This window comes from Chlamydotis macqueenii, chromosome Z, assembly GCF_036417535.1.
Source record: "Chlamydotis macqueenii isolate bChlMac1 chromosome Z, bChlMac1.mat, whole genome shotgun sequence".
Lineage (NCBI taxonomy): Eukaryota > Metazoa > Chordata > Aves > Otidiformes > Otididae > Chlamydotis > Chlamydotis macqueenii.
The window spans coordinates 38,821,893-38,849,150 of record NC_141593.1 but is presented as its reverse complement, the minus strand read 5'-3'; the positions used below and the strand labels follow the sequence as shown (position 1 = coordinate 38,849,150).

Genomic DNA, 27,258 nt, shown 5'->3' with positions numbered 1-27,258 from the left:
ATGTCGCTGCCGGTGGTGCTGCAGGGCTCCTGCCGCCCCGTCCCGGGGCTCGCCCCGCCGCCCCGGGCGACGGCAGCCGCCACCACCACCACCACCGCCGCCGCCGCCGCCGCCGCCGCCGCCGACCCCCCGCTGTCACCCCTCCGCTCGGCGCTGCTGTCCCGCCCGCTGCTCCTGCTGGGGCTGCTGCAGATCGTCCTGGGCTGCTCGCTGGTGGCGCTGAACTTCGGGGCGCTCTCCCTGAGCAGCGCCCCGCAGGTGAAGAGCGCCTCTCCCTTCTGGGCCGGCTCGGCGGTAAGTAACCGCCGCCCGCACCGCCCCGCACCGCCTCCGCGCCGGCCCCGCGGCCCCGCACTGGCCCTTGCGCTCGGGGGCCGGGGAGACACCTGCCCCCGCGGAATCCGGGAGCGAACTCTCTCTGGCCTGGGAAGTAGCGAGCAATGGCCCTTCGGCTGGCGATGTTACAGGGCTGACAGTGCGGACCCCGACAGAGAGAACAGGGTTGGGGATTTGAGTCCGTTTTAGGCTAAAAACCCCCATCCTCGAATATCATACGCGATGAGAACGGGGCTTTCCCAAGCCATGGTGCAGGTAGATGTTGTGTATTGCTTTTGTGTGTTGTATACCGTTACTCTAGTACAGAGAGATAAAATAGCGATGTTCCTGGGGGAAAAAAGAAACACCAAAGAAGGGGCTTATGACAGTTTTGTAAAGAGCAGTGAGGGAAGTTATTCCATCTTCTGTTGCGTCCCGCGTTAAACTGCACCTTCAAAAAAACAGGATATCTAATAGTTTGTATTGTGGAAGCTAGGCAGTATTAAGGAGTATTTAATAAGGAGCAGGAGACCGTCGGAGGGATTGTGCCCAGTTTGTGGGCCCTCGAGCACTGAGCAGGTGATGTTCTGTGGCTGGCGCGCTTTGCTGCAGCTGTGAATAGCATCAGCCCTGTCCCTTGGTTTAAATGTTTGTATTACACTTGCAGCATTGTTCATGACATGTGGAAATGTGCTGAATGATCTGCGGTTTGGGGATCCAGTGCTTCCTATTTGTGCGTATAATGCAATGCTCATCTCTGAAAAAGCATAGACAGCCTTTACCGGGGGTGGGAGGAACCCAGACGATCCAAATGGTTGGTTTCTTGCTTGTGATCTTTCATCTTTTTTTTTCTTTTCTTACCCTAGGTTAAAACAAATTTAAGTATATGTAAGCTATGGACTTTCTTTCGACCCTGCATACAGAACATGCTTATGCTTTTAAAATGGTTTAAAATTGCACGTGTAAAATAGAAGTATTCAATCTCTTTAATAATGAGGAAGGACGTTTAGTTTTTTATGCTAGTTCTGGATATATTCAGTCAGACAAGTTACCAAAAATCCCATTTGGATGTAACAGCATGAGTGAAAATTTTAGCCCAGAAGCAACCTGGAAAGGCAGAGGCAATTAAAAGCCGGAATTGAGGATGTGTCTGTTGGTTTTTTTTTATTTTTTCATTTTAGGTGCAACATGCTGATTATGATGCGCTGGTTAAGTGCAGATCAGGAAAACTCTGAAGAAGACTTTCTTGGCATGTACCTTAAAGCTTTAGCAAACGTAATGGAATAAGTCTTGTTGTCCATAAGGCAAAAAAGCAACTCACATCAGTATGGATGTGCTGTGTTATAAAATCATACGACTATTTTGCACTCATAGTCTTAAAAAAAATAATTTGTTATGAAACTGCAGTTACATATGTGGTTTTGCAACAGCAGTGATGATATCGGTAAGTGTTTTGGCCGAGTCATAGATGCATGTTACACTAAATCAGATCGATCATGTCAAGTGAATGAAGCTATAGAAGGGATTTATTAAAAATGCTAGTGGGCAGCTTCCTGTTTGTTCTCATCTTCTCATTTCTTTTTAGGGTAGGAGTTTGGTGTGAATTGGTATAGGCACAAAGTTCCATGAATTAACAGTATAACTGTGGGACCTGCTGAAAAACCGATTTGCCTTTCTTTAGGGTTCCTGTCCTTACTGTGAGAGAGTGTTTGGATATGCTCTTTGCTTCAGTTCTACAGCAGTGCTTTCTTCTTCCTTAATTATTTTGCCCTCTAAGGTACAGAGTCATAGGATTCAGCAAGTTTGATCTAACAACTACTGCTGCAGAAGGAGATACTTTTACTTCCTCTTCTTTCCTCGTGCTAATACCGGCATTCATCCAGTGTAGCAGCAAGGCAGTTCAGGGAGATGGTTCTGGTGCTCTTCAGTGGTTTTGGTAGGGTTTCTGCTCTAGGAGTTAGTTCACGGAAACAGTCGGAAGAGGGCCAGAGTCAGCACAAGGGAGGAAGCAGGAATGGGTGCTCATGGGCACTTAATTAAGTGATGGAGTGGAGGGTGGAGAAGGGGTAGCCGGTTTTTAGATTCGCTTAGCCGTGTTGCAGAAAGTAAGTTCGCGCTTGCCTGAAAGTAATTTTTTAGGCAGTTATTGAGGTCGAAGTTACTGGCATAACCTTTTGCCCCCATACACATTTTCTAGGAGGGAAAAATAAGAAAACAACAGTTAAAATTTGGTTCTGTTATTTCACAGGGTGCTCTTAGGAGTGAAGAACCTCATCAGCATAGGCTCTTACTCTCTGCTTTAAAGTGCATTTCATATCTTCCTGGCATTGTTGTAGTATTCCAACGCACTTTTCATCAGAGCATACACTGCTCTGGCATTTTGTGAACAGTTGTTTGCTTCTTGATGATACTATGTTTTTTGATGTTGTAGGTAATCTTATCTGGAATCTTAGCCTTAACAACATGGAAGAGGCCAGTGATGCTGTTGGTAAGTATGGATTAAAACTTGTTGTGAGGAAATTGTCAGAAGATGATCAGTCATTGGTTAAAAGAAAAAAAAATCACTTATTTCTCCTTGAAAAAATAAACTATGCTGTTGAGTGTTTTTGTTTTGTTTTAAATTGTAGAATTGTAATTACTGAAAAGCCCCTTAAAGCTATGTTCTCTCCTGCACAGGTGGAGCCTCCATTAAGGGCAAGAGTGGACCGTGTCTGGAGGACGTGTTAATGTGGTTTACAGAGCACTTTTTGTGTTTATGTAGGTGTAAGAAAGTGCTTGTTTAGCATAAATAATTTATCTCTCTGAGGCAGTGTTGCTTAAGCTTAAATAGGGGAGTTGGTTTGAAAGCTTAGCTCGCTTGTACTGTGCCAATGTCTGATAGCAGGTTTGAGAGCTAACCTAAGTATTGCCGTCTTATAGTAGGTATCCAGTTGACATTACATTGCTCTGAGAGAAGCAAACTGATGTGTGGGGTGTGTGAGCTGCTTCCGTTTGTAAGTGAAATCTGAAGCTGTGTGGCTCTCAATGTCTCAGAGATGGGATTTGAAAAAAAGGCTTTGAGGGGTTTGGTTTGGTTTTTGGTTTTTGGTTTTGTGGGGTAGTGAGTTTTGGTTTGTTGTTTTTTTTTTTTTTTTGTCATACTGTCCCTTCTGAAGACTTTTTCCAGGCCAAAGCAGCTGTTTTATTTTTATGCAGTGTTTCTTTGGGATCTGCATGGTCATCATTGAGAAGTACCAAGGATGGGATGTGTGAGCTGTGGATGAATTGCTGTTTGTCAGTGGTGTGCTGGTTAGGCACAGGCAGAGCAAAGCAATTTTTTTTTTGCCAGTTCTGTGGATAGAAAGAGGGGCTTGGTGCCTGGGGCTCCCAATCTGGAAGGACCATATTTTCATGAAAATAAATGTAAATCCATCTGTCTCAAAACGCCTGAGGCTTGCACAGTGCTCCCTGTTTCTATATTGCCTGTGTTCTGTGCTGTTTCTACAGCATGTTGTTGCTGTAGTTTCCTTTTGGCTGTTGTTGCTCTTTCACTCTTTCCTGTTCTTCTTTGTATGAACTTTATTGGCCCTTCCTAGTTTTACTTAAATAGGAAGGCACCAAACTCTTCTTGATCCTTTCATTTATCTCAAATGATCTTTAGGATGGTGGAGTACTGGAGCAGATTGCCCAGGGATGTTGTGCAGCAGATGGGGAAGCTTCTGAGAAGAGCCTGATCAAAGCCCTGAGCAGCCTGCTGTGATCTCATAGCTGACCCTGCTTTGAGCAGGAGGATACACTAGAGTCTTCCTGAGCTCCCTTGCAGCCACAGTTACTCTATGATTATGTGATTCTACGAACCTGTATGCTTTTTTCTTATTTGTATGTGTATTTTATAGGGGTCTGATTTTTGAAAGCTGGATTAGATCAGATTTGACATTGGGAAGCATGTCTGTACTAAGAGAGTAGTCAAATGCTGGAACAGGCTTCCTAGAGAGGTGGTCGATGCCCCAAGCCTTGTTGGTGTTTAAGAGGCATTTGGACGATGTCCTTAATAATATGCTTTAACTTTTGGTCAGCCCTGAAGTGGTCAGGCAGTTGGACTAGATGATTGTTGTAGGTGCCTTCCAACTGTTCTATGAGCAAAAAAAAAAAAAGATATTAGCATTAAACATCTCATGAGGCTAAGGAAATCATGCGTTGAACTAGCTATGGTCTATCGCTACGGTCTGTCAAGGACAGATTGTTAGTTCCTATGAGCATATTTATTTTGGGCTAAGTTTCTAATATATCTACCCTCTAGTAACTTGAACATTTTCTCTTGGGAGTTATGGGGAGTTTTATGAGTTGAAAAAGCACGTTTCCTAAATACCTAAGCAATGAGACTCCGTATACAGCCATGGCTTAGAGTTATGATGTTCATAGCTAAAACTATAAAATGCATTTGGGGCTGAAACATCTCCCTTTTCCAGCTGTGGCTGCCCTCCCCTTTTTACTCCTTATGCAAAGCCCTTTGCACTTACTTCTTGTAAATACACTTTTAATGGGTTCCTCCCTCCAGACTTTTGGACGGAATCCCTTTTCCCCTGGCCGCCTCCCTGCCATGAAGGAAGCAGCCCTTAACCTGAGCGGGTGCCAGGTGTAGAAATGCCTTTGTGCAGCAGTGAGCTTTGTGGAAAGGACTGATTGGGCATGAAGATGATTTTGTAAGATTGCCCTTGAACCCAGATATTTAGCATGTTGGGTACCTGTACTAGAACCACGCTGGAAATCTGAGGAGTAATACCAATTGCTATGTTTTATGTTGCAGTAACTTATGTCGCTATTTAGTTGTCTTTTGCAGAGACTTTGGACTGTGCTCATCAGTTAAAGTGTAAGTTTGTGGGATTAAGTGGTCGTTACTCTTTTTCATGTGTAGTTATGTCTCAATCTACAAATGCTCTCTTGTTCTTAGAGAGGGGCCTCTTCTCATCTTTCTTTTTACACAGAGTAGTAAGTCACTCAGTTCAGTTTTGTCATTTCTTCTAATTGTGCAGATATCCCCTAGAATTCTTTATAGGCATCCAACCCCCCCAAAATAGCTTTGTTTTCAGCCCAAGTTGGATAATTTATATCTAGATTTTAATTTATCGTGGTGTGTACTAAAAGGTCTCAGATGCAGCAAGTAGGCTGTAATTAAGGGTAGATGATTGAGCTCCATCATTTGGCCCTCTCTCCTTCCCAGACCTGAGTCTTGAATGGAATTAAGGTGACTGGTGAGTGCCACAGAATTTGTCCATGGGGAGGTGCCGGTCGTCAGAGCAGCTTGTGGTAGGGTTTGTGCTTAAGAACATGCTGTTTCTTGTGGCTTCCTGTATCATCTTTTTTTTTTAATTGCCAGTTTGTGGTACTTCAGGAATTCTATATTGCAATTCACATTTATCTTTGCCCTCTTTAAAAACGCTAATTCTCTCTAAAAGGAACCTGTTTGCTACTCTGATCAGGAGTTCAGAATTCAGGATTTTCATCTCCAAAACCTGCTGGAGTACACCTATTTGCCTGCAGCTCCTTTGCACGGCAGCAGTCCAGCTACTCCAGTAAAAGGGCGGTGTCTTGGCTCACAAAACATTTCTCTCTGTCTTCCCCCTTCAGGTAATGCTTTCTCACTGCCTGGGTTTGTTTCTTTGTGAAAGGCCAGGCTGTTCTGTGGCTGCCCCTTCAGCCCGAGGCCTTGGTCATGGAGAAAAACAACCCAACTGTTGTGTTTTTCTGTGACAGCAAGGCTCTGGAGCTGCTGGTGCCTGGAGAAAGCAACGGGCTGTGATGTCGTGAGAAAGGAGATAGGGATGGGCTGTGATGTCAAAGGCAGAGAGGGCTGCTGTGTTTCAGTTGCTGATGTTTTTCTTCCAGGGGGGCGAATGGGAGGGAAACCCATTAGATGCAGCTGTAGTGGACCTTTAGAAGCAACCATCTGTGAGAGGAAACCAGTCTCAAAGAGGGATAGCTGTGATAAGACCTGTTGGTGAATAAAACTGAGAGCCACCTTTGTTTTTTGCCCCTCTGGCTGTATTACAGTGTGGGAAGATACTAGATAAATAATAGGTCACAGAGACAGGGCACAGCAAGGCAAAATCACATTATAATCATATCTTTTGAAGGACGTTCTTGCAGGGGAGGCTTGGCCTTCAGCGATACAGCTGCTGAGAAGCCTTGGCTCTGAACTCTTACCTTGTTTTTACTTGTCTGAGGCTTTTCTGTTCTGGGTGTCTGTTGTCAATCAACTTCAGAAGTCAGCTTATAACGATTATACTCTGAATCTGATGTTTATTCCAGAGAATAAAGTTCTTCCTGTGCCTGCCTGTCTGAATATATTTAATGGGAAAAGAGAAACTTCCCGCCTCCGTCCCCACCCAAAGTTGTTTGGATATTGACTCTCAATCGTTCTGGGCTTGATGTTAGTCTATACTTGTATAGAAGCTTGTTCCTTCCTCTTTGCCTCTAAACTTCTTCCTTTCATAGGGCTTGAAATCTTATTTTTAACTTAAGGAACCTAACTAATTTCAGAAAATACATCAATTCTGCATTGTTTGTTTGATTGCATGTGCACTGAGGGCAATTCATATTTTCAATAGGCCATGCTTGCTACATCAGCCTCTGTCCTTGTGTGTATACCAGTCTGGACTAAGCCAACACACTGTGTTTGTGTTGTATTCCCAGATGTTGCCTGGAGCCATACATGCTTCCCTGAATGAAGAAGCATTCTGCTAATGAAGCATCCTTACCTTTCCGGTCCTGTATGAATTAGCTGCAATCCTGTAGAGTGTACTTTTCAGGCGGCTTTCTGGTTTTAGGGTGGTTTTTGTTTTTTTTTTTCCCCACCAACTGTAACAAAGACTTCAAGTTAAACATCTCTCTGGTGGCTGCTTAGTGCTTGGGTTTTGCTGCTAGAGGGAAGATGTAGCCGTGATTCCATGAAAAGTGGCAGGAGTGCAAGCGTGCAGGAAGACAGCAGGCTATTATGCTGGATAGAGTGCTGGGCAGCAGTTCAGTACCCGCAAGTGCATGGAATCAAGAAATAAACAGAGCGGATGCAGGCTGGGTGAATGTGTCTCTGGCTTTCAGCTGCATCAAGTGCTTTGTGGTTCCGCTGTTAGCTAGCGTGCCAGCTTTTGTGGTCATAGACATTGTCAGTTTTGGTGTAAAGATTTGTGGGGTTTGACTCGGAAAAGTCCATATCACATGTTCAGCATGAGTCGTTCAGTCTGGATTCTTGTCATGTTTTACTGTGTGGTAACATAAGGATTTGAAATTTTTGTTAGAAATGTATTTTTTTAAAAATTCTTAAGTGTTAATAATTTTGTTTTATGATAAAAAATTACAGATCTTCATTGGAAAACAGAAAAGTTTATGACATTCAAGTACTTATATAAAACTTAAAAAATTTTTTAAGAATAAATTTGTAGTGAACTTTTTCTTTAATTGAAAAATTTTACCAGAAGAAATATATGTCCCAGCAGCTTTATAGTAAAGATTCTTAGCGCTAGCTACTGCCTTCTTGATATCCACACCTTGACTAATTCACATAGATTTAGCCAAAATTTAATGTTTAGACCAAAATACTTAATTCTGGTGCTAGTGAAGTGATGTTCTTAAATTTTATCCCTGCTATTAACAATATTAAGTACTGTGAACAGTGGCTATCATGACCCTAACCCTGCCAAAAAATCCCTCCTTATCCACGTGCTTCTTAATAAGCAAAGTCATTTGGCTTTGCTGAGAATTACTGTAGTAGTGCCTGTTTCTCTGGATTTAGAAGTAAAATAGCTCAATGTTGACATCTTGGCTCACGTGCAGGTCTCCACCATTAAGTCAATAAATGGTATTCATACGAAGTTAGTCGAAGCAAATAAAAAGAAATATGCTTTTAAATGTGAGACTATGAAAAGCCTTTAGAGAGGCTTTTAGCCTTTGTAGTCAGGTCTTTTTTGATTTTTTAAAATTTATTTTCTGCTGAAAAAGCTTTTCTCTCATTCATATAGGGCGTTTTAATGCTGCTTTTGAAGTATGTAACTTTTTAAAGTGAATTAGTTTGTCTTTTGCTTCTGCGTGGCTTTATTTTGTTGACAGTTGTGTTGCAGATCTCTATATGTTACGAGCGCTCGCAAGTGGTAGAAAATTAGTAAGGTCCCCTAATTAGTGCCTAATTTTTATTATTACTGCTCTGTGTATATGGAAAATTAACATTAACTTGCCTTTTCCTAGAAGGATGCTTATAAAGTAAGTATACAGGATCTAAACAGATATAAGAGTTGATGACTGTGATCTAAATGTTTTTCTTTCATTGATGTCTGATGCCTGCTTGGGCATCAGTCCTGTGTGTGCATATTAGAGAGAAAACCATTCCTCTCTGGCATTAGGTATTAGCTTCAGTGGCAGCAGCAGCAGAACAACAAGCAGCCTACCCATGCAGAATGAATGACAGGGTCAGAGCCTTGTCATGCAAGTTTGTGCTGCTGCGGAGTCCTCAAAGGGCATAATGATTTTTTTAATTATTTTTTTTTTTACCTAGAAGAGATCATCCATGCAAGATATTAGCAAATACAGTGTCTAACCTTAGAATACACTTTGCTTTCCTATAGTTTAATTCATATAAATGTTCTGCAGCTGTTCACAGTCCATGTGTATCTAATGCTCAGAAGATGGGGGCTGTGAGCCAAACTAACGCCACAATTTGAGTTGTTTCCATTTTTATCACCGCAGTTAAGACTAGTAACCTCTGTTTCGGCTTTTAAAATAGCATGTTTGCCTTCACCTATTTGTTCTAAGTTGAGAAGTACTTTTCTCCTGCTTAACCTGTGAAAAGGATCTTCTTTCACCAGGATAAAGTGGAACACCCGTTTTCACTTGTAGGTGAGTAGTGATGGAGAAGATGTTTAAATTTGCATCTGCAGGAAAATATGTCTTATAAAATAAGCTGACAGAGTAGATGTTAGATGAGTGGACAGTGAGGTGGATTGAAAATGGGTAAATGATCAGGCCCAGAGGGTTGTGATCAGTGGCACAAAGCCCAGCCAGGGGCCAGTCAGCAATGTTGTGCCCTGGGGGTGGATACTGGGGCCAATACTGATTAATATTTTAATGAGTGGTCTGTACAGCGGGACAGATTGCACTCTCAGCAAGTTCAAAGGTGATACAAAACTGGGAGGAATGGCTGGTACACCAAATGGTGCCATTCAGAGGGATCTGGACAGGCTGAAGAAATGGGCTGAGAGAACTCTTATGAAGTTCAACATGAGGAAAGGCAAAGTCCTGCCCATGAAGGGAAATTACCTCAGGTGCTGGTACACATCCGGCAACAATTTGGTGGAAAGCAGCTCTGCAGGGAAGAAACTGGGGATCCTAATGGACAGCAAGCTGACCATGAGACAGCAAAGTGCTCTTGTGGGAAAGAAGGCTTATGATATCCTGGGCTCCAGGAGTGTTGCCAGCAGGCCAAGGGAGGTGATCCTTCCACTCTGCTCAGCACTGGTGAGGCCACACATGGAGTGCTGGATCCAGTTCTGGGCTCTCCAGTACAAGAGAGACATGGACATACTGGAGCAAGTCCAGTGAAGGACCATGAAAGTGATGGAAGGACTGGAGCATCTCTCCTCTGAGGAGAAGGTGAGAGAGATGGGACTGTTCGGCCTGGAGAAGAGAATGCTCAGAGTCAATCTTGTCCATCTCTACAAATAGCTAATGGGAGGGAATGAAGAAGAGGGAGTTAGATGTTTCTCAGTAGTGCCTGCTGATGGGACAGGAGGTTATGGGCACAACTGAAAAATAGGAAATTCCATCTGTACACAAAAGACTACTTTTTTTTTTTTTTTTACTGTGGGGATGGTAAGATGCTGGTACAGGTTACCCAGAGGAGTTGTGAAGTATCCAGCTGTAGAGATACTCAAAACCAACTGGGTGTGGTATTCGGCTACTGCTGTAGATGAGCCTGCTCAACCAGAGGATTGGACTAGGTGGTGTCAAGAGGTACCTTCCAACCTCAGTGATTCTGTGAAAATGCTGACCAGTGATGGAGCAAAAAGAAAGAGGATTTTTTTCTCTTGACAGTAAAGTACATCATAGTCTCTTGTCCACCGTCAGATATGTAGAAGCAAATGTTGGTTATGGTTCAGATCATGGTAGTGTTTTAGATTGTATGTAGAAGAATTATTTTTATCTTCTGCCTCTTCAATGGAATTGCCTGGATATTAGATTATGCAGTCAAAAATAGACTATACATATAATAAAAAAAAACCAGATCAAGATTTAATTTTTGTATGGTAGAATTTATTAGAATGTAAATCTAGACATTATAGTCCTAGTTTTGTGTATTTATATTAATGTTTCTTTTCTTCCTTTTTCTTCTTTGGTTTTAATGTGTTTCTTTAGAAAAATCTGTGTGATTTTTATTCAAGATTTTGCAGACCACTACATTAGGAATATGGATTTTACGTATAACTTTTGATGTAGTTGTTTACTAGATTGTTTCTATTGCAGCTTCTGTACCAAAGGATAAAGGATAAAACTAGTATCTGAATTTGCTTCCTTTTTTTTAAAAAAAAAAATCTTTCTTGACTTATGACTTTGGCCAAGTAACTTCTTTACTCAGGACTTCATTTCTTCATCAGTTGAAAGCGGACGAATGCACTTCTTGTTTTCCTTAGTATAATTTATTGAGATTTTTACTGTAAAGATGTTTTATGTTGAAAGTGTTTACTTCACTTACAAAACTGACTAATTTCTAGTTGGCAGTGCCCTGTGTTGAACCCAGATGAAAAGCTTTCTTAATATGAAATACCCATCTCTACTGATCTTATTTTTCTCGAAATAGTTTTAATCAAAAAAGTAACTGATATAATCTAGGGAAAAGCATAAGAAATGGTATTGATACGTTTGAGTGCTGAGCAAGAAGTTAATTTGAAAAAAAAATAATTAAATTCTGTGTACAGAAAAAAAAATGGCACTCAAAGTGCTTGCTAACATTAAAATCCTCTTATCTGTGGTTTTATGATATATATAAAGCTAGAAGAAAATACTGTTCCTCTTAATATTGATTGTTCTCGGTATGTCTCACACAAAATAGTCTCAGTCCTCTTCAGAGAAGTACTAATAGCTAATTTAATTACTGGATTTTTGAAGTTAAAACCTACCTTATGTGGTAATGTTATGGTCAAGCTTCTGTAAAGCCTACTAGTAGGAGATACTGTAATTTAAGGAATGAGCTTGCACAGTAATGCACTTTGGCTCTTGTCCATTCAGGGGTGACCTCAGTAAATGGGATCACAATTTGTGCAACAAGTCTGATTTATTTTTTGCTTCAGCTTCCTAAGTAGCTAACCATCGTACATCGTACATGAATTAATTTGGAAAGTGATTGCTGCCTTTGTGTATATTTAGGGAGTCCTTGTTGCTGGATCCTCTGTAAAGCTATCTGGAGCAGAATGGAGCCTGTGTCCCTCATGATTTCCTTCTCTTCCTCAGCTTTTTGTCATCATCTGCATTTTTAATTTAGGCCATTTTGATACAAAGGAATCTGAGTGAGCAGATTGTTATAAACAAGGATTCCTTTGAGCATTGAAGACCTGATACCTGCTTTTGTAGGATTAAGTGCTTCAAATTTAAACATGTCAGGAGAGGAACCTGTTATTTTTTATCTGTCTCTAAAGTAGTAGTCTTACCCATACTGCTCTCTCCTGAAGTGCAGAAGAATTTTCCACATATGAGTTGGGATAGAGGAAATTCTTACATGTGTCTAAATCAAGTCTCACGTAAGCACAGAGTGCAGATTGTAAGGGTGTGTTTGAAAGCAGGACTTTGCTTTATCCACTAGTTCTGCTTGTCCTTTTTCAAGTACTTTATGACTCCTGACATTGCTGGTCTTTCAGAGGGTTTGCAAAACTGAAGGTATTGTTTGATTCTGGAATGGAGGCATTCTGTTTTAGTAGCCAGGAGGAAATAAAATCGTATAACCAAAGTCCCTTAAGTGTCACTGTCCTTGCTGTTCTGGGAGAAACGCTTTTCATGTATTTGTGCTGCAAAATAGTTTCAGATGTTCTATGCAAAATCAATGTTGTCTTAAGATGTTTCCTCTTCAGGTTTCTTGCTGATCTGAGAGATCAGCAAGATCTGTGTTGAGAGGTAAACTCAGTGGAAGAATATGACATACAGAGGAAGTCGGGTGGCTTGCAAACCATACTTTGCACTCCAGAAGAACCTGTATCTGCCTGCACTTTTCAATAGTTGCACGTGTATTATTACTGCACAGCCAGTGCAGAATAAGGAGAGAGGAAAGACAAACGTGTCTGGAGTAACCATCTGCTGGTTTAAGATAAGACATCCTGGGGCACTGAAGTCACAGGGAGTTTTGAAAAGGAGTGTTGTTGCCAGACTCAATTTGGGAGCGGGATTTGCACTGCCGTAGATTCCTTGAGTTGGGTTTGTTGATTGTGTTCCCGCTGCTGTTAACTGTGTTCTGCTGTTCCAGGCTAACTTATTTGTTCTGCTGTCCATCATCTGTGTTCTGCTGAACCTGGCTGGATTTATATTAGGATGTCAAGGCCTTCAGTTTGTGTCCGGTGTATCCAGATGCGATTTGGTGAGCAGATGTACTGATTTACACATATTTCTTCACAGTTTGCCGTGCTGGGATTACAAAATGTGCTGGTGTAGAGATGCAAGTAGTGTGGCTACAGCGTGTTGGGGGGAAAAAAGAAAACTCTCTGTTTCAGGCCTTGATTCAGGTCTAATTGTGAACAGACTTTCTGAAATCCACAACAGTATATTTATTGTCCGTGTTCCTAAACACGTGGGTTTTTTGGTTTGGAGTCTTCATTATTCAGCTCCTCAAGCTGAAGACCCCAAAAGGATATGTTTTGAAAGGTTTTGATCTTCATTAGAAGAAACCAGAAATGGTTTTGTTTGACTTTGTTGAGAGCTGGCCTGTGTCTTCGGGGTCTGAAGACGCAGCTGATTTGGTACAAGGCTTTCTAGACAATTTATGGGACCATGTAGGAGGGAATCCTGAATATATCTTTAGAAAATCCCTCTTGCCAGCATTATACACTGATTTTAGTATCATAGTCATTTAAGAACTAGCATAAAGGAGTTGTATAGTAATGTGACAAAGATAAACTGTTGAAAAAAGCCTGAGTGCTTACTGGTGGCTACCTACAAAAAGCTCCATCAGTATAGACTGTGAGTGGGATTATTTTTCCTGGTTTGCCTCACCGGGAGAGGACGATCTATGTCGATACCTTACAGCAAGAACTTTGAGGGAAAAATTAAGGTAGATCAAATAATACTTGCTTTTCAGAACTCTTCTACTCGAGTAAGAAGCAATCTGCACAAGAAAGGACAGAATACAAAAGATTTTTCTCAAAGGCTGTCATAATAAGTAGAAGAGTGTCTATTTATGAACCAGAAACTGTGGAATAATTGAAATTGAAGCATACAGAGTCCCTTGGTGATAAAGATGATCGTGTGCTTGAAGGACTTTAAGAGTTATTGGAGAGATCTTTGAATATTTAAGGGTTATTGGAAAGATCTTTGAATATTTATTTTCATTCATTTATTGCTTCAAGAAAGCTATTGTTGGTTCCTTAACATGCCAGGAGGTGTATTGCAGTGAGATTACAAGCATTTAGCAATCTAGATTCACCCAATGTCAATGTACCAAAGCAGCACTGAGAACTGTTAATGTTATTCCAGACAAGATGGTTGAACATTTCAGGAATTTTAGCTCCCTCTGTGCCTGGAAGCACAGGCTACAGCTGAAAGGTGTTCCTGAAATCATAAATTATTCTGTAGAGTGGTTTATGTAGGTGGAAGACATTTACACTATGACTCTGGAGAGTTTGACAGCTGAAAAAAACCAGTTATCTCTAGATACAGAAACATTGTAGATGACCACATTAATTTGAAAGTTACAAAAAATAGTAGTGTACAGATGTAACTATTACTGATTTGATTGGGTTGAAATTATAGTTGTGGGTTTCATTCCGTCAGTGGAGGTGCAAAATATACTCCTGAATCAGAGAAAACGTGTATACTCCATATACAGTGGCTTACACATCAGTCAAAGAAAGAATTTCCAGGCTGCTATGTATTTGAAGAAGCACAGATACTAAAATTGCTTAGTAGTCAGTGCAGCTTTGATTACAACTATGTGGTATTTAATGTCTAGAGATTATCAGTAATGCTTCCTTTCAAGTAAGAAATATGCATGTTATAGCTTTATAGTGCGTGGATCATTGGTGTACCAAACTGTACAAATTCCATTTTACAAGCCTGTGTTTACAGTCTGCTTTGTGATCAGAGGTATAGAGTCTACATTATGCAGGTAAAAATGTTGCATAAAACAACTAATACATTAAAAAGTGGAGTTTTGTGTTATTAAAGGTGGATATGGGTGAAAACAAGATTTGTTTCTGCTGTGACGAATTTCATCTCACTAAGTGCACAGAAGAAGAGACTGCGCTGAGGCTGTACCACATGAATTCATGCAGTGCTGCTTACCTTCATCTCAAGGTACCCTGCGCACACTGCGTGACATGGCTGCTTGCACAATGTCCACACTTGTGCAACTGTGCAGTGCTGAGGTGACTGCTGCATGTACTGTGAAAAATTCTGTTATTTTCTGATCTCCCACACTGGTCGTAAGCTCTTTATGGTTCTGTAACAGTTTTGGGGTTTTTTTTCCTCATCTCTGAGCTTTGACCAGCGCATTGCTGATCCATCATGCAATTCTTGTCCTTTCTGTGTTTTATGCAACCAAATCTACAATTGAATTCAGACAAGATTGCATGGGTACATATGGTGTAAATTTTAGCTAATAATGTGATAACCTTCACTGGTCTTTTGATTTTCTCAGCCTTTTCCTTCTGCTAAAATACAACTTCCAAACCGCATCATCTTCAAATATAAATGTGCTTTAATGTTTCTTTAATGGTGATTATCTCACATCTGGATTTCCCACAGAAAAGTTAGGAGGAAGGTTATAATTCTTGCCTGAATAGATGGACTATAAATCACATCTTAAGCAGTCTTAAACCTTTCTGGATATCTCTGTCAGGACACACGAGCAGAACAAGCTTTTGCAGATTACTCCGGTCTTGGAGATTACCAGTCCTGAAGACTTCATCACTTATGTTTCTAAGAGATAATTGTCATGGTCATCCTTGTGTTTTCTGTGTTTGTTTTTGGTTTAGTTTTTTATTATTATTATTTTGACGTTTACAAAAACCTTGATTTAATCTTTTAATTTCCATAATCTTCATGTTCTTCAGAAAGTTCTCTTTGCTCTTTGTGCCCTGAATGCTCTCACCACCACAGTTTGCTTGGTAGCGGCTGCCCTGCGTTACTTACAGATTTTCGCAACAAGAAGATCCTGCATAGTAAGTGTGTGCGAGACGTTGCCTCCTATGAACAGCAGTACTAACAGTATTACTAGATTACACAGTTCAGTGATTTTTTAATTTTTTTTTTAATATCTCAGAAGGTCTTTAACAGATGTTTCATTTGATTAGGATGAATCTCAGATTGAAGACCAAGATAGCATTTTGGATGCTGATGATTTTGTCCCACCTGTGCCTCCTCCCTCCTATTTTGCAACTTTATATTCTTGTACACCACGAACAAGATGCAGGTAAACCTCTACACTCTCTTCCTTTCTGTTAGTGTCTTTGGAAACACTGCGTAATCCTCACTTTTTTTTTAAGACCGCTTTCTTCTAAGTCAAACCTGTTGACTTAGGAGGCAGCATAAATGCAGTGTGAGTGAGAGCTGAAATTTTGTGGTTTTCACTTTAGATGCTGTAGGAACTGTTTCTGGGTAAGAGAGACACCGCAATTTGACATGATTGAAAACTTATACGAATCTGTCAGGAGCAGGTCGGGGCAGTGACGGAAAGCCTGGCGCAACCTCTTGGCAAGGCTTGGGCCAGAGACCCCCTCTGAAAGGCAGCCCAGCCCACCACAGGCCTCCTTGCCAGCGTGATTCCCCTTCTGCCCCTTTGGCAGTTTGGGCTGGCAGAAGGGTTTATTTTACTTGTACTACCAGGCCAAGTAATGGTTGCTGTTATCTTAGGACTGGGGTGTGAGGGGTCAGGAAGGCCTCATGCCTGGCGTTGCTGCCAGATGTCTCCACGTGGAAGCTGTGGGATGGAGTAGAAGTGAGTGTGAACGTGGAAGGACAAGCTCACAGAGCAGACGGAGAAGGACAGTAGCCTCACAAGTCGCTGTGATCCAATCGTTAATAAAAACCTCCTGTGTGAGTCTTGGTTCAGGCGAGTTAAGAGAACAGAAACAGTGTGCATAATGCTCTCTTTGGAAGATCAGGTATTTATTGAAATACGCTTGTCACAGTTCCCCTGCCTTAAAATGGGGCTGTCGTTCTTTGTCTGGCATGTCATTCTAGATGGTTATCTCCTTCCCAGCGGCAGTACTTCTCTTTGTCTATTTTCAGCACAGTAGGGGCTGCTGAACAATATTTAAGGCTTCTACAGCATAATATTGACCGAGACTGCATTAAATCTTGTTAATAATAACATTTAAGTGGCGGCGACATCTTTCTGAAGTCAAGTTACTTGTCTCAGGGTGCTCAGGGTAGTTACGCAGCAGCGCAGAAGTTAACACAACAGGCAGACTTAATTTCCACTCTTGGCAGATGAGGAAACGTGACTCACCTCAGGCTGGATCCAGGGTGTCCAGCCGAGCAGCTGAGGTGGGACCTGGCCTTTTCTCAGCGAGCTTCCTTGTACTTCTCCCTCCCCTCCCCTCCCTGCCTGGTCTGGACCCTGAACGCCACGCTGTATCTGTGACCTGGCTTTCTGCATGGAGCTCCCACATCGAAAACCTCTGTGCGAAAGCGGGGGTGACAGGAACAGCATCCAGGGTGGTGAGCTGCTGTCTGCAAGCTGCACTTGGGGTGACTCCAAAACAGATACAACCCTTTGAGAAAGGAAAGATTGCGGTGATCAAAACAAGTTCCAAGGACATGTTTGGAATGGGTAGCAGTTCTCCTCCACCCTTTAAATTGCAGAGCCAGAGGCACTGCTAGCAAAAACCAATTAATTGTTTTGTTCATGGGAAAATGTTTACATTTGTCTTACTTAGTGGTAGACGAAACAAACTTGAATTACAAATTCCTAGTGAACTCCTAATCTTGTTGTTTCATAAATTAAGTTATTTTTTTGGATTGGCACAAGAACGTTAACAGTTACAGCCGAGTTCCCATCTGAAGAATAAAATGCACAGTGTTATAAGGCATGTGAATTTAAGGGAAGAGGCAATCCATGTGGGGCAGCAAGCCAGTCACCTGTGCTCTAGGAATCTACCCCAGTTTGGTTTAAAGAACCGTCTGGGGACTGGAAGCATTTGCCAGAATGCAAATCTCCTTATCCAAGTGTTGTATTCTCAAATTCACTATGTCTCAGATTGGACGCATATGCTGCTGACAGTTGTTTCTTAACCACTGAACGTTTTCCTGCTATTGAGACAGTAAAGTTTCTGAGAGGCCAGAGTCCTGGTGCTTCTGTTTGGCTGAGGTACGAGTGCAGAAGGTGAACAAGAGGTGCCCAAGGATGCACAGTGATAGCTGTAAGCCTGACATGGGTCCAGAGCAAAACACATGGACATTTGTGTGTTGCTTGAGGTTCCGGCTCAGTACCAAATCAGTAATTTCAAATGTAATAAAAAGCAGAGAAAAAATTGAGACACTTTGGGTCTCACAGACTTCTCTGAAGGTTGTGTGGGGAAGGTTCCCTTGGCAGCTCTGCTGTTGACCACCACACTTTGTTCTAGAGATAATGGGGTAATGTAAACTTAAGTTATCAAAATCAGCATTTGCCAAAAAGAGCTTCTTCAGGCACTGTTCCGATCTCCTCCCTCTCAGAGCTGCCTCCTAAGAGGAAGATGATACAGCAAAAGGTCTTTGGGATTTCTGTTGTACTTAGCATTTCAGAGAGCTCTCTGAAAACTGAGAAGTAAGATTAACCATGAGATACATTTGCCTCATACAAGCCTTCGTGAATTCATCAACTATAGTATTTTTAGCCAAGCATCATCACAAAAAATAGCCTTAGCTTGAGTTTGCCCTTTTCTGTGCAGCTGTATTTTAACATAAAACACGATCAGAAGTATCTTGAATTTCAGTTATCGTTAAGAATTTAGTAGTTCACAAAAACCAAAGCCAGGCTATTGCATTTTGAATGACTACCTGTATTTGAATCTCTTGAAACGAAACTGAATCTCTGTGAATTAGTTCCTCGGCGCAGTACTCCCCAAGACATTTGAAGTTCTGGTGAACATGATGGAGAGGCTTCTCCGAAGGAGCAATTTCCTGCCGTGTTCTGGGAAAATCTCTTGCACCTCTGGGCAAATTCATTAGCTGTGACTGAGATCCCAAAATCTGAGCTGACATGGAAAGCCAGTGGAGTTTGGTAGTGGATTATGTTTTTCTGCAGCTGGAAAGCCATACCAATGGAGTTGCCTGGTGTTTGTTGCAGGATGCTTGACTCTGATGTGATTCCATTGCCCCATATTTACGGAGCGCGAATCAAAGGCGTTGAAGTGTTCTGTCCTCTGGACCCACCTCCTCCTTACGAAGCTGTGCAAAGCCAGACCAGCTCTGAGCAGGTATGGCCCACAGGAGTTTAGAGTGTAACTTGTTTTTCTGCTGTAAAGGTGAGGTTGCACTGAGGCACGGTAAACATAAGCCAGGCATCTTTTCATTTCAGAGTAGCAGGAGAACATGTTTAGTTACAAATGTGGCTTGCTGTAAATTTCACCGAAGATTTTAGTTAGTCGCTTACCTTTAGAGTTTAAAAGTTTTCCCCAATTGGAAGACTCTATCCAAGCGTGGAAGAAGGAGCAGAGTACACTGTGGAGTTGCTGGTTATTCTAGAGAACCCTTGTGATGCCTCCTTGCTTTACTTCCCATCTGCATCTGCACTCCTCCCATGTGGGACTAGGTCAGGGTTTTGCCATGCTCACCGATCAATTTCACTACTGTTTTCAGAAGACACCTGCTTTTTTTCCCAGAAAATACTCAGCAGGATAAAATTGGCTGACCTGGATGATGAACATTAATTTTAGATGTTTACTAGTCTTGGTTTTGCAGTGGAATTAAAGATGTATCACAGTCACTGTGCAGTTGAGCAAAAGTGTTCGCTTTTTAAGGTGGACGTTGCAGTTCTTGGACAAGAACAGAAACAAAGATGGTGGCTTGTGATTTTTCAACTTTTCTATTTTATTCCAGGAATATGCACTACAGATAAGTGTCATGGAAGTTGTTGATCCGGGGGAAGTGAGTGACAGGCAGGCATCTCAAGGTAAAAACTACATTTTAAAATTTGTTCTAGAACAGTCCTACCCACCCCAGGTGACGTAGTATAGCAGCAGCATTATTATTTCCTTGAAAGACAGCCACTGTATTGCGAGCCAGAGATACAGAGTCGAGATTAATGTTTAAAATACGTAAAAAGTTGTTTGCTCTTAAGGTAGAAAAAGAAAGACATATTTCTTTCTTAGTAATCTGCAAGTTAATTGTTGACCTTACATCCATATATTGTAAGAAACTATGCCGAGCTGCAGTGCATCTGTTTGTTTTGTGTACATGGTGGTGTATGTTGACGTTTTGTTGGTGATGAAAATAGGAAGAGGATTAAATAATGCTGTACCTTGTTGAGCTAAATGTGGGAATTACTCTATTATTCAGCCTGCATGTGAAGAGTTACTGAATAGTTTCTGCATCCTGGTACTGGACATTGCTAGACTACGCTTAGAGGCCACATTGAGCTTTGCCCAGCATTGTTTTAGTAAATCATGCAAATGGTTGCAAGTTGTTTTCAGCCTCATCTTTGGTGTGGTGCACACTTACGGTTAAAGATTACTGGCTCCCAGATAAGTCACAGGTAGCTTTTCCAATACAGCCCCAGTGAAAATCCGTTCTACTTTTCATTTGAACCTGCCATTATGGGGCAGATTGTCTCTTGTGCAACAAGATAGCTCGGTGCCTATCTGCACAATGGTCACACCGCAAGAATATAGGGAGTAAAGACATTTATAAGGGGGGGGGAAGAAAAAAGCCCCAAATTTTTTATTTGACTGTGGCTTCTCTTCTGCCAGCCTACTTCTCAAGCTACAGAAAAACTTTTATGTGAAGTTTACCAGTTGAAATTATTATTATTATTATTTTTTTAAAATAAAACAGCCTGTAAAGAGACATTTAAATCTCAGTCTGGCTTTTAAATTCAGATAAAGAGGTGAGCATCTTAATAAAGAAAACTAACACTGCTTCTTCTAGATGCCAAGGCTTCCTAGGGGCAATAAATTTAAGAAAAGGAAATACACTGAGCAGTGTCTCTTCTTTTATTTATATTTGGAGAGGTATACTGGGCCTGACTGGGATGGAGTTAATTTTCTTCATAGCAGCCTATATGGTGCTCTTTTGGATTTGTGTCCAAAACGGTGTTCCTAACACACTGATGTTTTAGCTTTTGCTAAGCAGTGCTTGGACACCATTGAGGCTTGCTCCATCTCCTACTCTGCGCCTCCCTGCAGCGTGTAGGCTGGGAGTGGGCAAGAGGCTGGGAGTGGGGACAGCTGATCCCAGCTGACCGAAGGGATGTCCCATGCCTTGTAACATCATGCTCAACAACAAAGCCTCGGGGGGAGCTTTCCAGGGTTAACACTGCTCAGGGAGTCGCTGGGCATCAGTCAGCTTGTGGTGAGAGATTGTTTTTGCATCACTTGTTTTTATTTGGCTTGCTTTGTTCACCCCCCCCCCCGCCCTTCCCACATTAAACTATCTCAACGCACGAGTTTTCTCACTTTTGCCCTTCCAGTTCTCCTCCCCATCCCGCTGAGGGGGAGAGCGAGTGAGCAGCTGTGTGGGGCTGAGCCGCTTACTGGGGTTAAACCACAGCAGGAGGGAAATACAAAATGAGGGGCATGTTGGAATTGTGGCAGAGTAACTCCACAGCTGCCTCAGCTGATGTAGGGTAGCAGTCTATAAATAAAAGATGAACTTTCAGTTTATGCCGGGAGTCTGTCGTGCCAGGGCATTTGTGTGTGATGCCGTGATTCCCTTGGCATCAACAGGACTGACCGACTGAGTGTCGCTCTGGGCGGAAGTGAAAGCTATGCACTGTTCTCTGCCAGCAGAACTGGGAGAGTCCTTGCTGCTGGCTGCGGGAGGAGCCGTAAGCTTCTCTGTGCCAGCTAAAGTGGTTTTGCTGACCTCAAAACCACTCCTGTCCAGCAAAATGGGACTTTCCCTGCCGACTATAGTAGGAAGACATGCAACCTTCTACTGAAGGCTGGGGATGCTTGGCAGCATTGCATACTAGGCATACACATTTCCAGTACACACCAGCTTACAACATCTGAAACATCAGTATTATGAAGGATTATTATCAGATCATGAAATTGGTTAATTCATCTGTTTAGCAATTAAAAAAACCCAACTTCTCCTGAGTATCAGCAGCACTGTACCTCAGGGACTGACTGCGAGCACGACTCCACTGATATTAAAAAGTTTATGTTCATGATGGATTCTTTAATCCTGCCTAATTCTTGGTCCGCCATGCTTTGTTGCTGGGTCCTGTTTCTGGTATCTGCTTTATATAGGGTTGTATGGCCATTTCTTCTCTTCAGAGATTGCATTTGTGTAGGTGATAAGATGCTGTGCTCACCAAGTACTTATCATCCAAGCCTTAATTTTCTCAAATGCTTCAGTCACTGGCACATTTCTGTTAGAGCAGCAGCACAAACATTTACCGTGTTCTGAATAAAAGACTGTTTACCTTAATTTGGTTTTTTGCTCTTGCATGAGCTAGAACCCTTTTTTTTTCTGTAATATGCCATCAGATGGAAGTACAGAACCAGGCTTGGTGAGAAATACCTAGCTTCATCCTCTCCTCTTCACTGAAAGGTAGTTGTGTGAATCATGGCGTATAATTTCACCCTAAGGAAAAGGAGGCATGTTGATTAATTGGATAGATGAAATGTATCACAAGAATTCAGGAAAATCTTAATTTTAATAAAGAACCTCATGAAACAAGATTTTAAATTCCCCTGTAGTGACTGGTAACTGATTTCTGAGTTACCTAATTGCAGACAGTGACTGACCTCTGTGACCATATGCTGTCACATCTTGGTACAACTGCTTATATACAGGAGGATTTCAGGCTCTGTGAGATGTGGTTTTCTCTCCAAGAAAGCTGCAGCTCCCTTCTCTCTAATCACATAGTTCAAGGTGAGGTATATACTGGGCAAAGCTGTTATTATTATTATTATTTTTTTTGCTACTCTGGTTGCATAAGGCTGAACAGGTTTCTGCAGGTGTTTCAGCAGGTTTTAGACCAGCATCACTGGTGAGCGTGGGTACACGCACACATACCTGCACCCCCAGGCTTTTGTGTCCTGTGATCACAGGCTTGCAGGAGGGGCACAAAAGAAATCAGTAATAATCTGTAGTAAGAGCTTGTACTGATCTGCATTATTCTGACTGCTTTTCCTTCACCTTGACTATTCCTGATTACTCAGGTGAAGAAATTCCTGAGTCTTCCAGCAGAGTGAGCCTTTCACCTTCAAGTGCAAGGCCGGTGCTTGCAGAAGGAGCCTGCGGGAGAGCCTTCAGTCCCTTGCGGAAGCGGTTTAGAAGCGACCCGCTGCTGCACTGCCAGCTGCTCCAAGGTGACTTGGTTTTCTTTGTCAGTGCTTGCATAATGAGTCCTTAAAAGAACATTTGTCAGAAGGTTAGTGCCTCGAACCTAGCACCTGCAGAGATTGGCTACTGTTTCCCGACAGAGTACCTACATTGCAGCAGTTTGCGCGTTGACAGATCTTCTCCACCCAACACCTTAGTCTTTCACATCTAGGAACGGGGTCTGTAGCAGGCATTGCTAGCTTGTTAGTAGCAACCATTGATTTTCAATATTGGGAGCACGCCTGTCTGGATTACGCTTAGTGTTTTATGGAATGTTTTTATGTCTCTGCTCCATCATGTGTTTTCTCTTTCCTGCTATCACCTTCCACCACAGCAGCCCGGAGAATCTGCTGCTGAAGCAATAATTACGTGTTGCAGAGCCTATTCATAGCTGTGAGAGCAGAGCAGAGCAGAGCATTTCTGCTGTAGAGAGACTATCGGTCAGAAGCATTTGGGCACTTTAGGCTGGGTGTAACTGAGGTCAGGTCTGTTCAGCATCGGACCTGAGAGCTGCATATGCGAGAGCTGCAGAAAGGGAACTCAGCTGCAACAGAACAAGACGAGCTGCTTCAAATGGGTGATTCTTCTTGCTGGAAAGTTATTGTTATTGTTGTGTTTGGCGTAAAGCCAACATTAAAGCCTGTAGGTACCATTATTTGTTTTTTTTTTAACAGGGTCAAAAATTGATGATTGTTATTTACACCAAAGGCAGTGGAATTTATTCCCTGCTGCCCTTTGTTTAGTCCTTGCAAGGAAATTTTGCTTTTTTTTTTTTTTTTTTTTAAATTAAATCTCTGCTTTGTAGTATTACCAAACAGTTATTTTCAGATATTTTGTAACTAGCCCTCTTGACTGGTAACAACTGAAAGTTATGAAGAGTTTAGGAGAGATCATAGAAGCCTTCGAGCTTTGCTGAAGCTGCTTTGTGTAACTGCATGTTAACATTAACACTCAACACTCATTTCAAGTGTGTTCAGAACAGAGGCAAAAGAGAAAGGAACCCGTGTACACAAAATGGCAAATAGCTTTCCCAGAAATGTCCCTCCAGACCCTTTGAGAGCGATGTGCACTCAACCATAGCTATATACAACTCTTTTATTTTAGAGACATTTTCTCTCATGTAAATCCAGTACAAGTGAGTCTTGCGTGCCACCCTGACCGTGCTGGACTGTAAAGTTTTAGGTGGTTAAGCTGTGCACTGCATCATCACTGAACCAGGGCTGAAGTCTCAGGGGATACTTGTTGAAGAACACTACTGTCAGCCAAGCGGATTGTTTGCTCTGTTTGGTCTTTATCTTCAGGGGCAGTGCTCAGCTGTGAAGCTGCAAGGCAGGCTGAAGTAAAACCACAACTCTGCGCTGTCACCTTGCGGAAGAATTTGAGAGCAAGAGCTTCGAGGGGAAGACCCCAGTCTCTGATAGACTACGAGTCTTACACAGACACTAAACGTCTGGTGGCATGGATCCTAGAGCAATCCTCCTGCAGCATGAGCCCTGATGTACACGAATTGGTGGAAAATATCAAGTCTGTTTTAAAATCAGATGAGAAACATATGGCAGAAGCAATCACCAGTGCCACCTTCCTTGAGCAGGTAGTTTTATTACTTGTATTTGTGAGATGATGTGGAAACCCACACTGGCCTGGGTTTGGGAGTGTCGGTTTATATTTGCCGCTCTGCTTTGTGTGTTGAAGTTTTTAAACCCGATTTGCTTCCTTCGGTACTTCAGTTTTATTTAGGGAGTGTGTGAGAGGCTGTGCAGCTAGGATGTCTCTTGCTCTATCAACCACGCAGCCAGGAAGGTTTTCAGGAGGGTGAATCCATGTGTATTTAAAAGCTGAAGGAGATGGTCTTCTGTGGTAGAATCATGAACTGTAAATAATGTGACAGTGTTTTATACTGAGCGTGGCAGGGGAGAGGAAAGAGATGTTATAAAGCATTTACTATTATAAACTGGAAGGGTTGGAGGCTGACAAGGAAGCATTTATGCAAACCCACTAGAAGTAACTTTTTGTGATTGTCTCCCAGGATAAAAATAAGACCTAGTATTAAAGGAAAAAAAAAAAAGCAGAAAGTAGAAAATACTTGCTTACATTAATGGAATAAATATTTAGAATTTTTAGACAATACAGACTTCATCAAACAAATGTTTTGGTGGCTTACAGACCATTTGGATAGATTAATGGATTCACATACAGTACAAGTGATTTGCTGTGACAACTGGGTTTGGTTTGAGTTCTCACATAAAACATATTAAAGATTATAATTCAGGCTCTGCAGATAAAGTGAGATTTCCCACTGCAGCCTAAGGGCAACAAAAGCCTAAACAAATTTGACAGAAACAGTTGAAAAAAACATTCTTTATGAGAATTTAATTTTTCACACTGGTAGCCTGAAGATTATTACAGTTCAGTGGCTTCTGCAGGAGGAAACACTTAGATTCCTATTAAGCAACACTTGATATGCTGTGATTTGGGGTGAGCTAATTCTTGTGTGTTTTAATTTTTTTTTTTAGTTAAAAAAACAAAAGACAACACTCATTCCTTTTCCCAGTTGGGATTGCTTTTCCCATGCCTCCTTGACAACTAGCAGTTTTAGTCTCAGCTTTTAAATTTATTCTTTAAGAAAAACAGACAGCACTACAACTCACTTTTTCCTAGTTAAGTAAGAAACTATTTTCATGGAACAAGAGCCTGAAAACAACTAATTTACTTTTTTTTTTTTTCCTTTTCAAAAGGTGATGGCACCTGCCCAGCAAGCCATGTCATTGAATGCCCATGTGTTACCTTTCAGACGGCATCCGGGATTGCTGCACCTCAAGAGCTGTGGTGACCTGAGTACTTTCACCACAGGAGAAGATCAGCTAGCAGAGAGGAGGATCCAGCGCGCAGAGCATGAGCGGCCTCACAGTCTTATTGGCGTTGTCAGGGAAACTATACTTTGAGCTGGTTTCTATTTATTCCTCAGTAGAGCACTTCTGTCAGACGTACCTGCTGCACAGGAAAATAATCTTTGACAAGTGGGTGGAAGGGTGTCGATGATCCATTTTTTTTAATACTCTCAGGCTGAGACTCCTAAGGGGAAGCACGTTCTATGAAGCCTGTTTTAAGCAGGTTGCAAGCTGGCCTTTACTGGGCTCTTGGGTGCAACTAGTCTGTTTGTGATGCGATACTGTCCTGTTGCATCTCTCTAGTCTATCAATCATCACTTAGGACAGAGCTGCTTTTTTAACTCAGCTTACAGGAGAGGTGGCAGAATGCCTTGGTTTACCGGGGCGAGGCAGGGACCGTTAACGTGTGTGCGCACTTTGCATCTCACTGGAGAACAGAGCCAGCGCCAAAGCGTGTGGTTATCTGGTGTGTCTTACTGTAGCTCCACTGATATTTTTGTTTTTATTTTTATTTTTTTTTTTCTCCTTGGCGCATAGCCATTTACTTCTTGGTAGAGGTGCTTGTTATGTTCCAGCTGCCATCCCTGCTGGAATCAGGTATGCAGCCATTTCAAATCCTCCACACACATGCACGTGACCACCTAACACTGCCAAAACAATCTTAAGCCACTAGGCCACAGGGACCCATCAGCTGACACCCCTGTCCAACAAACAAATGTGTAGGTAGGTTGTTAAACTCTATTCTACATGTGTGCTGCTAACATGAAATACACCAAGCATTTCCAGAGGCTGGATTCAGACACACAGATTTTATTTGCAAGGCTAGTTGTGGCCTTCTGTACCTCAGCAGGATGGCTACATACTCCTGCTGCTATTTTAATGATAAAGCATCATTTAAAAATTATTAAACAGCTTTCCCTCTGAAAACCAAAAAGCTTTAAAGTGAGTTTTAATTAAGCTTGTTCAGAAGTTGAAACTGTGCAGTATGTCTTGACTCACTAAAGATGGTAACTTGAATAAATTAAAATGCTTATCTTTATACTGGAATTAGTGGTTTATTTTTCGTATCTAGTAGAAGAAATACATTGTGGGTATTGGGGTTGCTGGAGCACTGGCGTAGTGGTGCATTTTGCTGTCAGAAGTAAGAGCATAGCTAGTAAAAATTGAGGGGTGGGTTGTTTGGTTTTTTTTTTGAGAAGAAAAAAAACACAACAGTAATAGACTGCTTCTTTATGCTAGCTTTTACTTCAGCTCTGTTAGATATTTTGCAATTCCTTCACATTTAAAACGCCAACTGTTCTTGTTACTTCTATCATCTTAAGTGGGAGGTCTTTCAGATCTTCAGCATGAGGTTCCT

At 41.9% G+C, this 27,258-nt stretch overlaps 1 protein-coding gene across 1 annotated transcript; it reads left to right on the top strand.

Moving 5' to 3' along the window:
- Nucleotides 1-26,927, top strand: ENTREP1 (endosomal transmembrane epsin interactor 1). The gene is made up of 11 exons (XM_086770779.1): nt 1-294; nt 2,747-2,803; nt 12,791-12,901; nt 14,704-14,832; nt 15,591-15,698; nt 15,831-15,949; nt 18,809-18,938; nt 19,561-19,633; nt 22,851-23,000; nt 24,315-24,604; nt 25,749-26,927. Exons 1-11 carry the CDS (start codon nt 1-3, stop codon nt 25,953-25,955), a joined length of 1,668 nt encoding a protein of 555 aa, XP_086626905.1. The 3' UTR covers nt 25,956-26,927.
- The last annotated feature ends 331 nt before the right edge of the window (nt 26,928-27,258 follow it).

Excerpts from the sequence above, each read along its gene's own strand:
- ENTREP1 (XM_086770779.1), top strand. The coding sequence starts at position 1 with ATGTCGCTGCCGGTGGTGCTGCAGGGCTCCTGCCGCCCCGTCCCGGGG. Across the intron at positions 2,804-12,790 it reads AGAGGCCAGTGATGCTGTTG|GCTAACTTATTTGTTCTGCT; the intron begins GTAAGTATGGAT and ends CTGCTGTTCCAG. Across the intron at positions 19,634-22,850 it reads TGACAGGCAGGCATCTCAAG|GTGAAGAAATTCCTGAGTCT; the intron begins GTAAAAACTACA and ends CTGATTACTCAG.